Below are 16,399 nucleotides of genomic sequence, written 5' to 3' on the forward strand. Positions count from 1 at the left end.
TCATCTCTACTCCATGTTCTGTCTATGAATTTACCTATTCTAGGCAAATTAAGCAAGTTGAATCATATATTTGTCCCTTTGTATTTGTCTTATTTCACTTAGCATAATGTTTTTAAATTTTATCGTTGCTGTAGCTTATATCAAAATTCTATTCCATTTATGGCTAAGAAATATTCTGTTTGTGTTGATTATACTTTGTATATTCATTTATCTATTGATGGACACTTGGATTTTTTTCACCTTGTGGCTGTTGTACAAGTATCTGTTTGAGTTCCTGCTTATGATTTTTGGGGTTACATACTGAGAAATGTAACTGCTGGGTCACATGGTAATTCTATGTTTAATTTTTTAAGCAACCACTAAACTATTTTCCACAGTGGTTGCAACATTTTATATTCCCACCAATGCACAAGGGTTCAGCTTTCTCCATATCATCACCAACACGTTTTTCTTTTAAATTTTATTGATAAAAGTCAAATTAATTGGTATAAAGTGATATCAAGTTGTGGTTTCAATTTTAATTTCTCTAATGACTAACGGTGACCAATCTCTTAATGTGCTTATTGGTCATTTGCATATCTTATTTGAAGAAATGTCTTTTCAAATCCTATGTCAATTTTTAAATTATGTTGCTTGAGTTTTTTTGCTGTTGTTGTTGAGTTGTGGGAGCTCTTTATATATTCTGTATATTTAAATTTCTGTAAATATTTTTGACCATTCTGTGGATTGTCTTTTCACTCTATTTATAATGTTCTTTGATGAAGAAAAGTCTTTAGTTTTGATGAAGTCCAACTTACTTATTTTGTTTCTTCTTGGCTGTGCTTTGGGGTTATATCCAAGAAATCACTGACAAATCCAGTGCCCTGAAGATTTTTCCCATTTTCTTCTAGGAGTTTTATAGTTTTAGCTCTTAGAAGTTCAGGGTTTTGATCCATTTTTTTAGTTGATTTTTATATATGGTGAAAGTAATGGTCCCATTTAATTATTTTACTTGTGCACACTACCTATTTTTAAGATGTATCATGAAGCTGTGGTAGTTGAAACAGTGTGGTATTGGTGAATGGATAGATACATACTGACATGGTCACCTTCCCTGCTTCCACCCCATCCCACCCGCTGTACAGTAAAAACAGGATCCTTAGGCTTAGGGATGAACACCTTTTAGAGGAAACAAAACAGCCAAGCTAGCTCTCCGTCTTCTGGAAAGTTAGGAGTTAAAAGACACACCAGTCTTCAAGGCTATGGGAATGAGATTATATGCCAGGAGATGGGAGGCTGGAAAAGTTATCTTAGTCTTCTGAGATTTTGTGGTCCACAAAATGCCAGCTAAAGCCAGATATCAGACTTTCCCAGATGATAAGGGGCAACTCCAAGTGGTGAAGGACAGGTGTACACGTAGAATAGTCACAGAACTGACCCCCAGTTATTAGCCTAGTAAAATGCACACCCCCAGGGGAAGACTTAACATGGTAGTGAGAGCCAGGTGCAGTGGCTCACATGCCTCTAATCTGTGATTTGGGAGGCTGAGGCAGGAGGATCCCAAGTTCAAGTTCAGCCTCAGCAACCTAGTGAGGCCCTTAGCAACTTAGCAAGATCCATCTCAAAATAAAAAACAAAAAGGTCTGGGGATGTAGCTTAGTGGCCAAGCACCCCTGGGTTCAATTCCTGGTACAAAAAGAAAATGGCAGTGCATGAAGGAGCATGATGTAGGGGCTAACATCCCACCTTTGTCTGTGATGACACAGAAGGTCCCAGCTCCTGCCTACCCCACAGATTCATAAAAGCTGTTCATCTTTGTTCTTTGCTTGAACTGGCCTAACACCTTCTTTCAGTGCTGTAACTTCCTTCTGGCTTGAGCACAAGTCCCTGATAAAGCCTTGCCTGTGCTTAAATTCTTTCCAGATCCAGTGTTCATTTCCACAACTCTGGATCCAAGAAGCAATTCCAGAAATACACCCACATGAGTATGATCAACTGATTCCCCCCTCCCTATTTTTCCCTTTTGTTTTTCTTTATTTTGGCCAACTGATTTTTGGAAAAAAAAATATATATTTTTTTTCAATAAAAAACAGGTTTTTTTTTTCACTAAAACTTCCCCAAAAGAAGCTACATGGTGCCTTAATGCCAGATTCTGCCTATTAATATTTGCCCCATTCTTGTCCTCGGAAGCTCTACTCTGAATTGCAGGGATGCTGGGAGCCTACATTCTGTAGGTTACAGTTGCAATTTTGCCTATAGACTTCAAAGGCTAGAGATTATAAAATGGAAGGTAGAGATTGTTGTTTCAGGCTGTAGCAATGACAAGTGACCACAAGTGACCACAGGTGACCACAGATGACGGTGGGCTCCAGAAACAACATAAGCGAATACAGGCTTATGGACACAAGACCAAAGGTGTTATAGCTTTCTGGGTGAAATTTTCTTCTCCCTTTTTCTCACCCAGCTCTTTGAACACATTCATATCCACTTTCTAGAATTAAAATTTCCCCTGCATGAAATAACTAGAATTGGTTATTTTACCAGCAACACATAGACTCGCACATAATTCCTCCTTCATTCTGACAGAAACTAATCTGAGCCTATAATTTATCAACACTCCCAGAGAATTTCTGATGAGGCAAATTCAAATGCTCTCAGCTGATCTATCTTTGGTTCCCTTCTTCCTGGAGGAACCCCCATACCCAGCCCACTTTCCATCATGAACTCCCTAGAACCATCATCTCTGTTACTCTCTTGATTGACACAATCGGTGCAGGTCATCCCTGCTGGCCGGCATTGTTGTGTTTGCCATGTGTGTGACTCCCTGCCTACACTTCATAGTAACTGGCCTCCACTTGGCATGTCTCTCTATGTATTAAACTGTCCCCTCTTGACTGGAAGCCTCAGGAAGCTAGGTAGACAGTGTTGACCCTGGCATGCTTGGCAGGTGCTTACAGAGTATAAGGGCACCTCCAGCAGAAATTTGCAGGCACAAATGTATTGCTTTGCCAAGCCCCGTATCTGAGGCTCCAGGTAAGATCCTCTTTCCACACAGTCTTCAGAAGTCACCTGGTGAGAGTGGGTGCACAACAGGGTGAGAGGTGGGCTGAGGCCTGCCCTTGGGGGGAAGATCTGGGACACAGAGACAACAGGAAAATCAGCTAAGGTACCAGGTAGCTTTAATGAGCTGAAGCACCTCTACCCCCACTTTGTCCCTCCCTCCCCACTCTTCCCCTTCAGTTCTGGACAGGTCCAGCCTGCCCAAGACATTGGCTCTCTTCAGCTTAATCCTTCTGTCCCCTCAATCGCTCCAGTCGCCTTCGAAGGTCCGGGGGCACCTTGACCCCTGCTGCCAGCAGCTCTCTCAGTCTTTGTTTGGGAGTCTTGGTCAGCATGAAATTGCAGGGGACAGGGCCCTCTTCAAAGGTGACCCGGCAGGTCCTTGTCACTGAATGGTAGCCCTCAGCACTGGCGGTCACCATATAGTCCCCTGGGGTCAGCAGCCGCCAGTAATCCCCGCCCCAAGCTGAGGGGAGTAAAAGGCAAGGTCAGGGTCCAACAATCCTCAGCTCCTGACCCAGCCTGAAGTCTTCTAGCTCCTCCCTCAATCCCCCCCCCAGCCCTTCCTTCACCCCCCCCCCATATACCCGTTGTAACGTCATGGTTAATCCCCTCCACGGCAATGACAGCATCAGCAATCCCAAGCTGTGTGTCCTTGTCCCGCACAACTCCTGCAATGCCCATGCGCACCTGTGTGGGAAAAGGACATCAAAACCCTTTCTTTCCCCTCTGCACAGAATGTGACTCTCAGCTAGCTTTCTGGCTCTGGTCCCCTGCAAACTCTATAAAGAGAGTATGTCTACTATATGTTCCTAGGTGACAAAATTTTTGGTAAAATTTCCTCCTGGTTAATAAATTACATCTGGACTGGTAGGAAGAGAAACCTTTGGGCTTCCCCAAGTTTAGTAGCCATTGTCTTTTGTAGAACCCTTGGAAGTTGCTCTTATGGAGCCATCGCAAGGTATAGGAGTCCCTAGTGAACATGATGTTTCTGTGTCAGGGAAGTTTCTGCCACTATCTAATGTTTTTTTTTTCTGAGAAGAGCTCTTCTGAGGACAGGTCTAGGACAGCTCTAGGACCACCTCTAGACTGCTCTGGGGTCTAGTCCCACTGGCCTACAATGCCTGACACTGTCCCACTTGCAAAACATTTCCTGTCCTAGATCCTTCCAAAATTATCTGATGTCAGATATCTTAGAAGATTCCCTGACAGTCGGGCATGGTAGCACACGCCTGTAATCCCAGCAGCTAGGGAGGCTGAGGCAAGAGGATCACGAGTTCAAAGGCAGCCTCAGCAACAGTGAGGCACTAAGCAACTCAGTGAGATCATGTCTCTAAATAAAATACAAAATAGGGCTGGGGATATGGCTCAATAGTTGAGTACCCGTGAGTTCAATCCCCAGTATCCCTTGCCAAAAAAAGAAGACTCCCTGGTGGCAGCTATAGCCTAAATGGAGAGTGGAGTGGTCAGGACACAGGCATGCTGAGGGCCGTAGGGATTCACATCCAACCTGCTCCAGGTAGGTGAGGAGGGCGTCTTTGTTGTTCTCCCACTCTTGGGGAAGCTCGTTCTCATGAGGGAACTTGTCACAGGACAGCTCCACAGTGACCTCAAAGCAGTTGGTATGTAGGTAGCTGAAGTCATTCATGCCTAGAGGTATCACAGACACTGCAGCCTAAGGAGCAGGATGGGAGTCCCACCCTCCTGGGGCCCTCCCCCAGAAGACACTTCAGGGTGGGAATTGCCATGAGCACTGCACGTAAGAGCAGACTGTCTTATGGGGCAGGGATTTACAGGGATGGGGCCAACTCCACCCTCTGGCACATACTCCCGGGGACTGTGTGCCAGTCAGCCCCGTTGATGATGTTGCCATGCAAAGAGAAGTCCTGGTTGTGGCAGGGTCGGCGATCTGTGTCCTGCATGACCCGATTAGTGCCAGCATAGACTGTGCTGAGCCAGCGAAAGACAGCATCATCCGGCGTCGGGGTGAGTTCACGGGCAGCCCACGGGGTCCGAGTCATGTCGAATGGGTAAGACACCACCAGCTCACCCCCATGGAGATTGGCACTCAGCACAAAGGGGATCCGCTTCATCCACTCGATCACTGCCCGTGTTTCAGGGGCCACCTGGACAGGGGTGGGTCAGGAGGGCCGGACAGAGACAAGGCTCCCCTAGGTGATCCTCCACCACTACCCCCAGAATACTCACAGTGGCATTGGGCAGAGTGTAATAAGTAGGCAGTGGCACATGATGGTTGGGGAAAATGTGGGGCACCAGCCCATTATCCTCGGCATCCCACAGTGGTGTGTTGAGGTCAGCAAAATTGTGGTTAAGGTCAATGCCCTGGTGGTTCCAGCGACCTTCTGCCCAGCCCACAAGCTCTGAGCCCTGACAGAGAAGGGGCTTGTTTAAGCCATACAGGCTCTGGGCACCAGGGCAGAAGGGGCAGGGGGCCCTCGTGCCAGGTGGCCTACCCGGCGGTAGGCGATCTCATAGCCATCAGGGTTCATGGAGGGCAACAGGTGAATGCGCATCTCAGTGAGCAGCCGGGTCACTCGTGGGTTCCCACGCAGGAACTCATGGCACAAGAACTGCATCAGGAGCAGAAGCAGCTCCCGCCCCAGGGCCTCATTCCCATGCATGCCAGCCACATAGCGTACCTCAGGCTCTCCTGGGAACACAAGGGGCTAGCAACTGGCTCACACCCATGGTCTGCCCTGGGCCCACCTCTTCCCCATGCCACCTGCCAGTACCCAGCTCATGCTCCCCAGGCTTGTCTGACATTTCCATCACATATAGCTTCAGGCCCTGGTAGCTCTTCCCAATGCTGTAGATGCGGGTGATGTTGGGGCATTGCTCATTCACCTCCTTCATCAGCTGGGGGACAGAGGACAGCATGACATGAGGCATAGAGTGATTACATGCAGGGCTTAGATCACATGTAAACTATGGAAGGATTTACAGAGTCAGTGGTGGCCCAAGAAGAGAGCAGGGTACCAGGAAGGAAGGGGCAGAGCAAGGGAAGTGCTGTGACAGGGCAATTGGGGGAGAGCTTAGTGGTCAACAGAAGAGAAGCAGGAGATAGGGATAGGAGACGTAGTAGGGGATGTGAGCAGTCAGAGCTGTTATGCCTGGGTGAGAGAGGGACCCCAGCTAGGCAAACCAGCCTTCATAGGGTTATAGGGTCATATCTGACCTTCCTCATGGCCTTATAATTGTGATGCCGAAAGTCCAGAGGGTCAGAAGATCCCAGTGAATGGGCCTCAGGGGGTAGGTCATTAGGATCTGGTAGTGGATGAGTTCAAGGCAAAGGGTGAGTTCACAGTGGGGGATTCACCCTATACATCCAGGCCCTGCCCATCCAGCCTTTGCCCAGTTGCCCACCTGAGACAGGGCAGGCCAGGATCTCTGCCCGGAGGCAAGGTGCACCTTCCTGGAACCACGTCTGGGGCAGCAGACGAATGAAACGGGCCACCTGAGGCTCTGGCAGGAGGTTCAGCACTGGGGTTTCTGGGTCCGAATTGGCAGGAAATACCTGGGGACATCAAGTCCTTTGCTGAGGCTGCTCAAATCCCAGCCTGGCTCAGGATCCAGGGAAGAAGAGCAGGCCTCCAAGTTCACCAGGGAACCCTTCCTGGTAGTTCAGCTATAGATTTGCACTCTCCTCTGAATGTGGACCCCTTCCTTGCCCAAGCCCCTGCCCATGGGCAGCCCTAGAGAGTCATGTTTTCTGGCTTGGTCACAGCTCATTAGATCAAGATGGCTACATAACTTGGGAAAAGCCTATACTGAAGTCTGGTATAAAAGGGGTCACTGACTTAGAGAAACCCAGAGCAATGAACAGGTGAGAAGTGATTCAAGCCAGAAGGGATGTCCCCAGAGGAAGCTGAGCAGGAGGTAGCATCCACATGGTAGAGTTATCAAGGACATGGACACATACCAAAGCAGCCTGCTCCCAAGATATCTGCTGGTGTCACCCATCCTGACCAAAACACTCTTTCTCCTGGATCGGTTAAGTGGACATCTATTATCCTCAAAGGAGTCTCAGTCCAGCCAAGCACACCACGGTGGGTTGGGTGCCCAAATCCCAGCATAGAGGGTCCCAGTAACTATGGGACCACTCACCACATCCATCCCACTGCTGTGATTCCGACTTGTCCACCAGGTCCGACTGTCATTGCTGAACTGGACCTTGTATGATGTAACCCAGTCATACCTGGCAGGAGAGGTGAGATATCAGTGCCCCCAGGAGTCCCACAGCAGCCCTCCTGTGTCCACCCACAACTACCTGGCCAAGAGTTGGCCTGCCTCACCTCCAGACAGAGTTCCTGCCCTGTGTGACAATGCCTGAGAAGCGGATGGGGTTCCTAGCATCCACTTGAAACCATGGCTCAGTGTCCTGCTGCTCAGCACACCAGGCCCCATCGTATAGATCACCATCCTCCAGGCCTGACTGTGGACCCAAGACAAGGTGATCAGACCCAACGGGCAGAGTCGGGTGGACTGGGACAAAAAGGGAGCAGGGGAGAAGGTCCCAGGTATTCCCCTGCCTACCCCTTGGACCTGGACTATGAGCCAGGGTTGATTACCTGGATGTTGAGCCGACCTCGATGTGGTCCAAGACCAAAGGACTGGCTGCTGGATGCCTCAAACTGGCTATCTGAAACTCGCAGGGACTCCAGGCCCAAAGGGGGACAGCCTAGGGTAGAAACAGAGCATTAAGATGCTGGGCATGGTGGTGCACACCTGTAATCCCAGCAGCTCGGGAGGCTGAAACAGGAGGATGGCAAGTTCAAAGCCAGTCTCAGCAACAATGAGACACTCCACAACTCCGTGAGACCCTGTCTCTAAATAAAATACAAAATAAGCTGGGGATGTGGCTCAGTGGTTGAGTGCCCCTGAGTTCAATCCCCAGTACCCTCCCCCCACAAAAAAAAATAAAAAATAGAACCAGAGAGAGTTGTCAGAGCAGGTAAGCTGAGCATAACTTGCTCCTGTGCTGGGTAGACAGAGGGGTATACCCGTGCCCACGAAGCCCCGAGAGCTGCAAGCCTGGGCAGTCTTTAGAAAGGAAGTACCTGGTTCTTGTTTCTCAGGGAGATTAGGAGACCCTGTTGGGCTGGTGGTCACCATGGGCTTGTCAGTCACTGGAGGACTGGGGCGAATTAATTTCTTTCGCTTCTTCATAATGACCTTTTTCTTTTTGATGACTCGAATCCGAATCTGTTGTTCTGAAGTCGCTAAGATCCAGAGGGACAGCACCAGGGAGAAGGAAGAACAGCATGAAACCTCAGATGGAAAGATTTTCCAGCCAAGAAGACATGTGAGTCCATGGCAGGCTCAATGTATGAAAGGGCTTAGGATGGCAATGAAGGCAGGCAGTTGGGCCCCAATGGACCTTTCCAGTCATTTCCCTGGCATCCACTTCTTTCTGATAACCACATGGTTGGCCAGCCTTACTTCTGACCCTATGGAGAGATAGACCCAGCCACCAGAAACTGGTTGGTTGTTCCAAAGAGCTGAGTTTGGTTCTTTATATCCAGGCCTTGCCGTATCTGTCCATTTCCCCTGAAATATTATCCTTCCTCAGCTTCAGAGCAGATTTCATGTCCCAAGGCCCCAGGGCTGCCTGTATTGGTACATTTGCCCTCTGGACTGACTTGAACCATCCCCAAATCCACATCTGCCTGGCAGCTGGGCCTGCCTGCTCACAGCACAGGGCAGTACTGTAGTTTCTAACCATATATGTGCCACAGCTGCCTTCAGAATGTGCCTCACCTTTTGGTGTCGGGGCCCCTGCCCTTTTGCACATACTATTTTCTTCTCACCAGCCCCCTCTGGTCAGTTCATCCCGACTCACAAATCCCTTCAGGGCCTGGTTCCACTTACCTCTCTAGAAGCCCGCCATTGCCATCTCCTTGGCTTCCTCCCCTAGGCTTCCCCATCTGGGAAGTTGGGAGGTCATGCAGACCGCCTCTCCAGTCCAGAATCAGAGCTCCCTTCCTCCAAGCAGCCTCAGCCAAAAGCCTCGCCTCTCCCTCTTTTTCTTTTGTTCATTCTCTCCAGCCCTTCTCCTTAAACTCTGGCCCAAGCTTGCCCTGAACCTTTTCCTCTGGTGCCTTTGCATCTCTTTGTCCCTTTCTCCAGGCCCTGGCCTCAGTTTCTTTATCTGAGAAAAGGGAAGGCTTGGGACTAGAGCAGGCAGCATTCCACTGGTGTGTGTCCCTGTGCTGCTGGCTAAATCTGGCTGGGAATCAGGCCGGGATTGCTGAGTCAGCGACTATTGCGTTGGGCAGGGTGAGAGCGAGAGAGGGAGGGAGGGAGGGAGGGAGGGAGAGAGGGAGAGAGAGAGAGAGAGAGAGAGAGAGAGAGTGTAAAAGAGAGGGAGGGGAGGGAGGGAGAGAGGGAGGGAGAGAAGGGGCGCCAAGGAGCAGAAGAATGGGGCAGGGTTTTCGGTGTGTGTGTGTTTGTGGGTGTGGGTGTGGGGGTGTGTGTGCGCGCGCGCGTGTTTGTGTTGAGGAGCGGGCACCATAAGGGGCCTGGAAGTGGGGCAGAGTGTGTGGGTGCGAGTATGTATGTGTGCTGGGGAGGGGGCGCCACAGGGGACGGGGGAGTGGGGCCACCACTTGCCGGAGCTACGGGGTCTGGGTCCTGGAGCTCACCATTAGCCTTCCCGGACGGCTGTGCAGGACTGCTACGCGGAGCCGGGGTCGAGCCGATGGCCTCGGTGGTCGCCGACGGTGTTAGGCCCAGCACGGAGGCGCTGGGCGCCCCCAGACCCAGGCCGACAGAAGGCGCTAAGGCCACCAAGGCCAGCAAGAGACCCCACATGTCGGGCGCAGAACTCTGGTGCTCAGGACTGCGAGCGGTCGGTGGGTTCGCCTTTTCCTGCCTGCCGTTCTGGAGCCCCCCGCCCCTTCCTGCCTGCCCACGCCCCTCTGCAGCCTCTGGTCCGCCCACTGCCGCCTCTCTGGCCCTGGACCTCCGAGGATGGGGGAGAACTGGAGCACTTCGGACCACTGGGAGAGCGCGGGCTGCGACCAGGCGGCCCCGGGTCTCTGGACCTGCCCCTCCCTCTCTGGCCATCCCGGGCTAACTCGCCTCATCCGTGCGCTGTCCTTTACTATCTGCAAAGCCACATATGTCGCTAAGTCCTGTGAGGCGCTTGTCCCCACTGGGAGCACCTACTTTGCACAGTACACGATGCCAGGCACTTTATGCGTGGTCTTTCCGTCAAACCCCATTTTACAGACTGGTAAATTGAGGTTCAGAGCGGCTGACTTAACCAAGGGAGCAAAGCTGAGAAGTTTGGGGTGGGAATAACCGGAGAAGGAAAGCCATCCAGAACCACAGGTTACCTTGCCAGGGCGGGCGGGACAGAAGGGGAAGAAGAGGACGGGGAAACTGAGGCAGGGCACTGGGTGCGGATGGGAAAGGACTTTCGTCCAGGAATCCTTCTGACGGACTACTCCAGGGACTCAACCGGAGTCGACTCTTCCCATCACCACCCCCACCCCCCACACCGCCCCCAGCCCCGCCTCCCCTCTCTCCTCCCCTCCCCTCCCAGCTCCTTTGCTCCCTCGGCTGCCACGTTCTGTTCCGGGGTTACATAACTCGAGGAGAGCAGCCAGAGTGATACCCAGCCGGCTGGGGCCAGGAGGAGAGGAACAGAGACTGGACCCGCTCTCTACCCTCCCGGCTCCATCTCCTAGCCCCTTCCCATTGTTCCCTTCCGGGAGTCCGCAACCCTGATTCTCCATTCGCCGGACTACCCCAGATCCCGGAATTACAGAGCGCAGGACCATTCTTATCTTGCCTCCAAGGTTTCCTTTGAGTGCCTCCAAGCCGGGGTAGACTCTCAGGGGAAGAAAATGCGTCCACTATGCTCCTTTGGCCAGCTCTTTGCTGCCATCCCATGAAAAGAGATGCCAGAGGTAGCCAAGAATCATCTGGAATGCTCCGGGTCCTAGGCAATTTTTTTTTTTTTTTTTTTTTTTTTTGCGAGGCCACTATTTCTATAAGCAATTCGAATCACCCCAAATCAGCGAGTCAGCACCATGCTAGCGGTCCAAGTTTACACGATCCTTCGAAAGAAATACCGCGAGGCGCTCCCCAAACTGAGAACTACCACTGGCAGGGAACATCACTTAGGCACGAGCCCTGTAGCTCCTCAGGGCATTTGGTGCACTCCACGCGTCCTGGCTAGAGGGCTAGAGAGTCCCCGGAAAGGGGTAATTGGACAGGGTCCACGCGTGACCAGATCCCTTCTTGGAGCACTCCACTTAGATAGCATTGTCTGGTCCAGGGCACAGGAGAGAGGAACATTGAAAATTTAAAGGGAACCGCTCCAAAGCGGGGATTCCCTTGGCACAGGGCGGAGACAGATGGACAGTATTGCAGACTGACACTTGCCTGCTTTCCCGGAGTGGGAGGCCACGGTCTGAACAGTTACTGGGGGGGGGGGGTGCTGCCAGGGCTCCACAAATGCCCAGTCTGACCGCTTCTCTGTCTCTGGCCCCAAACGCCATTCAGGTTTCTCTGAGAGGTGTAAAAAGGTAGAGGGGGTGTGGTGGTGCACAAGAAACTGGATATCTTGCTGGCCTCAGCGCCTCCAAAGGCTGAGGCTGAAGGATTGCATGCCTGGACAATTTAGCAGACCCTATCTCAAAAGCGCCGGAGGGGGGGGGGGATTGGTGGGGATGGGGGCGGGGCACTGGGGCGGTAACTCAGTAGTTCAGTGCTTGCCAAAAATGCTTTAGGACCTGGGTTCAATCCCCAGTATGAGGGGGAAAAAAAAAAAAAAAAGGACATCTCTGCCTCCCAAACTTCCTCCAAGTCCTTCCTCATACAGCAGCCAAATCCTGTCAAATGCCTCCAGCTTAAGTCCCTAGTGTGCTCACCGGCATGGTCCTTCATAACCAAGTTCTTTCCTACCCATACAATTCCAGCTGCATCTGCCTGTGCAATTCCCCTGGCTCCTATTTCTCCAGCCAGCCACACTGCATTTCTAGCTGTTCATCCAACACACCAGCCCCACCTAGCCTCTGGACCTTTGCAATTGTTCGACAAGTTTGCATTCTCACAATTGAGAAATTTCCTTTCTCACTGAGATTTCCTTTCAATGTCACTTGCTTGCAAAGGCTATCCTGACCTCTCTAAAGTAAGCTTTATCTTCGTGGTCACATTCCCCACCACCACCACCAACACCACTACTAGGAGGTCGGTAACCCTCCAGAAGAGCCTTTGCACCCAATGTTCACAGCCACACCTCAAGGCCTAGCACAGCACCTGGTCCCTACTCACACTCAAAAGTATGTGTATGATATATTCAAGGTTATAGAGGACCAAACAGGGCCAGGTTATGCACAAGAGGAGACAGCAGGCCATGAACCAAAAGCCCACCCAGCCAAGAGGACTAGAGTGAAGCGATGGGCTTCCTCCCACCAGTCACTAATGGTTTGGATCTATGGGATCCTGGCACCACTTCTGTCCCAACTCCCACCCCCTCACCTTCTTTCTCACTGCTCTAAACTCCTTGCCTCTCTGCCATATTGCAATCCTTGGAGCTCCTCATGCCCTTCTGAGTCCCCCAGCACCTTTTCACATCCTTCCGCGCTTCCAGTTCAGCTACTGCCTCTGGCCCTAACCTTTCTGGGTATCTGGAGCTACAAAGGTACAAAGCCCCCAAAGGTGGTTGCTTCAGAGGCAGTAGCAGGTTTGTGCCCAAGTACCTGTCCAGCCAGATGTCTATATCTAGGTTAGAAGATCTTTTGTGGTCTCATGACGATAAGTATGTATTACAAAGCATAACTAAGTAGGACTGGGTGGGAGCACCCACTCAAAAGAGATTTTAGTGTAAGTTCTCAGTGTAAGAACCAGATGTGACTACACATATTTGGAATTCCAGATACTCTGGAGGCTGAGGCAGGATGATCATAAACTCAAGGTCAGCCTCAGCAATTTAGCAAGACCCTGTTTCAAAATAAAAAATAAAAAAGTGCTTGGAATGTATCTAAGTGGTAGAGCTCTCCTGAGTTCAATCCAGAGCGGGTGGGCAGGAGAGGAAGAGAGACTGAGATTTTTAATTTAAGGAAGGGGCTAGAAATCTCCTGCCAGCTCTCTGGTATGGTCAAGTTTCTGGGAATAGAGAGGAGATACACAACTTTGGTGCCAACCAGGTTTATTTTCACATCCCACTATGTTTGTTTTGTGTGAATATCCTTGGACAGTAGGTCTGCCTTTCTACTCAGACTCAGTTTCCTCATCCATAAAATGGGAACCATATCTTCCTCACAGGGTTACTGTGATGATGAAGTAAGATAATGTGTGGTCCCAGGAGCCCCTAGATTAGTCAGATGAATTAAAGATAGGAGAAAAAACACAGCCCTCTTGTTCCCACATACACAGGTGGAATAAAACAAATACCAAGGAAAAGAAAGGAAGTTATGTGTCTGGCTGTACATGTACTGAAGTGACAAAATCTGCTGCCTGCCTGTGGCTCCCAATCTCCCGTTCCTGATGCTAAGGCAGAGCTCATCCTCTGCCAGGTGCTTTTTCTGTGATATAGATGAGCATTGATGGGGATTCCCATGACACTTAGATGCATAAGGTGGCATTCCTTGGTACATGCCTATCTTCCCCTGACTATTGTCTCCCCAGGTGTCTCTTTTTTGTACCTCAATGTCTTTGACAGCCTTACCCTCAAAGTGTGGTTGAGGATGAGTAGTGTTGGCATCTCCTGGGAACTTGTTAGAAATTCGGAAACTCTGTCCCAGATGTACTGAATCAGATTCTGCATTTTAACAAGATTCTTAGAGGATTCAACCCCCAGAGATTCATTTGCACATTAAAGACTGAAAAGTACTACACAGAGGTTTAGAGCATGTCTGTCTAAAATGCATAAGATTCACAACTTTCATAGATTGACTGTGTTTGATACTGTCACTGGAAATTTTATCTTAAGCTACATATTTCCACATATCACTAAAAAATTCACCTTTCATTCATCCTAGGAGTTTTTTCCTGATCTCCCATAGCATAATCCTATATTATTTGCTTTTTAAACTAAATTATCTTTATCAAAATACTGCACAATAGAGTGTTTTGATAAAGATAATTTAGTATCAAGGTAAATCACATTTAGGTTTGTAATAGAAGATTCTTCCCTATGCCTTTCCATTTCCAAACCAATCACCTTTCATTCCTCTTGTTATTTCTCCTTTTTTATTTGCTTCTATTGCTATTTTTTGATTCTTCTGTTTACATATTATCCCTGGATTTCCTAGTATGGAATTAAAGATGTAGCTCTCCTATGAGCGCGTGTACACACACACACATACACACACACACACACACACACACACACACACAGATTTCCTTCCATCTTCCCAATAAAGCTAAATCACCATTTGAAGTCAATATTCAATACTTTTATTATGATCATGTAAATATAAATTTTTGTGCTTTGTAGAATTAGTAAATGTTTTATTTTATTATTTGGTTGGTTTTCTGGGTACCAATTGTTAATATAACCCCACAATTTCCAATAGAATTGATTATTTACTCTGAATATATTTAACACTCCAATAATCAATTGATTTTATTTTCCTCTGTACACTCTTTCTTAGAGCTCCTATCTTCTGGTCCAGGCTATGTTGGTTGCTCTCTTCACATAAAGTAGGAGTCATCCCAGATCTTTCTCATCATCCCTATTTTTGGACTAATTTCTTGAATGCCACATTGTCCTTTGGATTAGTTTGAGTCCTTGTTTTGCTGAAACACATCCTCCAGTAGCTTTCTAAGAAAGGGTGCATGCAAGTCAAACTTTTGAGAACTTGTATGGCTAAAAATATTTTGTCAATTGATAATCATTTTTTAAGAGAGGGGAGAGAGAGATAATTTTTTAAGAGAGAAGAGATTTTAAAAAATATTTTATTTTTCAGTTTTCGGTGGACACAACATCTTTATTTATTTTTATGTGGTGCTGAGGATCGAACCCAGCGCCCCGCCCATGCCAGGCAAGCCCGTTACCCCTTGAGCCACATCCCCAGCCCAATTGATAATCATTTGGCAGATATATGCTCCTATATTATACCTCATTTCCCCCTCAGTTTCTGAGGACATTTCTTTTGTCTCCCACCTACCAGTGTCAGGATTTAAAAGTCTGATATTCTGGCTCAAAGTATGTGATCTTTATCCTGCTAGGAAGTTCTTTGTAGAAAGCCTCATTGATTTGAATTTTATCATGTGCTGTGAACTGGTGGGACCATATGGCCTAAAGACTTATGTCCCTCAGTTCTGAAAAGCTTCTTGATTTTTGAAAAAAATCCTTCCTATTGTAATTTTTTAAGACTAACATTATTCAAATATTGATTATCTGATTCTATTGACTTTTTCTCTTTTTTTCATGAGCTTCAGTTATTATTCTCTTTTCTGGGAGATTTCCTAAATTGAAGATTTCCTAACTTCTCAGAAGTATGCTCTAGCATTAATAAGTTCCATTGGTAACTTTTACCTCTGGTAACTGATCACAGACCAGTTGCATTTCCATACTGTGGGTGATATCCAGGAATCAAAATGTCCATCCAGGAATCAAAGACTTGCCAACCCCATCTTCTCATCCTTCCTTTTCTCAAATCATACTTTCACCATATTTCAGTGAGTCAGGGTTGACCTAGCAAATCCCACTTCTGACACCAATGCTTTCTGAGGGCCCAAGACGACCCTTGTGTTCAGTGGTTCAGTTGAAGAACTCAAAGAACTCAGCAAAGTGGTCATACACATGGTCACAGTTTATTACAGAAAAAGGGTACAGATGAAAACCTGCAATGGAAAAAGGTACGTAGGGCAGGGTCCAGAAAACGTCAGGCACAAATTTCTGGTTGTGATATGGAAATGGAATTAATTCCATTAATTTTCCCTGTACAACGTGTGACAACATGCACAGAGTATTGCCCAAAAGGAAACTCTGGAGCCTTGATGTCCCAGAGTTTTACTGGGGGTCAATGGTGTAGATATAGTTGGCTATCCATGTGGCTGACCTTAGTTCAACCCCCTCCAGAGACCAAAGTGAGAGTGCATGGTCCAGATCCCCCAGAATGAATCACATTTGTTGGCAGAGACTATCGACTCCCATTAAATGAAAACACTTGCATTAGGCAAAATATTCCAAGGACTTGGAGGGTACCTCTGCAGAGCCCAGAAAGAGATAAATTGCTCCTTAGAATGAGGAGGACTTAGATAATCCAGACTTGCTGAGTTAATTCTTTACTGCATAATATCCACTGACATATGCTGGTGGTTCTCCACTCAGCCCCCTTTACCAACTAGTGCTCCACCCCACTGCTGTGTTTGCTGCTCT

General features: G+C 48.5%; 1 protein-coding gene across 2 annotated transcripts; it reads right to left on the reverse strand.

Annotated features, from left to right (window-relative positions):
* Positions 1-3,219: 3,219 nt before the first annotated feature.
* Positions 3,220-9,998, reverse strand: CPXM1 (carboxypeptidase X, M14 family member 1). Of its 2 annotated transcripts, none has more exons than XM_081288819.1 (14): positions 9,702-9,998; positions 8,118-8,270; positions 7,629-7,738; positions 7,353-7,492; positions 7,165-7,255; positions 6,424-6,574; positions 6,236-6,324; positions 5,793-5,916; positions 5,514-5,710; positions 5,248-5,427; positions 4,868-5,165; positions 4,550-4,689; positions 3,627-3,729; positions 3,220-3,505 (listed from the first exon to the last, which is right to left on the reverse strand). In XM_081288819.1, the coding sequence occupies exons 1-14, from the start codon at positions 9,868-9,870 to the stop codon at positions 3,264-3,266; spliced, it is 2,187 nt and encodes a 728-aa protein (XP_081144945.1). In that variant the 5' UTR covers positions 9,871-9,998; the 3' UTR covers positions 3,220-3,263. The 2 variants fall into 2 exon arrangements, with proteins under 2 accessions (XP_081144945.1, XP_081144944.1); XM_081288818.1 differs by having other exon boundaries at positions 8,118-8,279.
* Positions 9,999-16,399: the final 6,401 nt, after the last annotated feature.

Source organism: Spermophilus citellus, assembly GCF_964194105.1.
Source record: "Spermophilus citellus genome assembly, chromosome: 4".
NCBI classification, from domain to species: domain Eukaryota; kingdom Metazoa; phylum Chordata; class Mammalia; order Rodentia; family Sciuridae; genus Spermophilus; species Spermophilus citellus.

Bases quoted from the DNA above. Each gene is read 5' to 3' on its own strand.
- CPXM1 (XM_081288818.1), bottom strand. From the start codon at position 9,870: ATGTGGGGTCTCTTGCTGGCCTTGGTGGCCTTAGCGCCTTCTGTCGGC. The intron at 8,280-9,701 runs GTGAGCTCCAGG...TCTGGATCTTAG, and splicing joins GCCGTCCGGGAAGGCTAATG to CGACTTCAGAACAACAGATT. The intron at 5,917-6,235 runs GTCAGATATGAC...TCTGTCCCCCAG, and splicing joins ATTATAAGGCCATGAGGAAG to CTGATGAAGGAGGTGAATGA.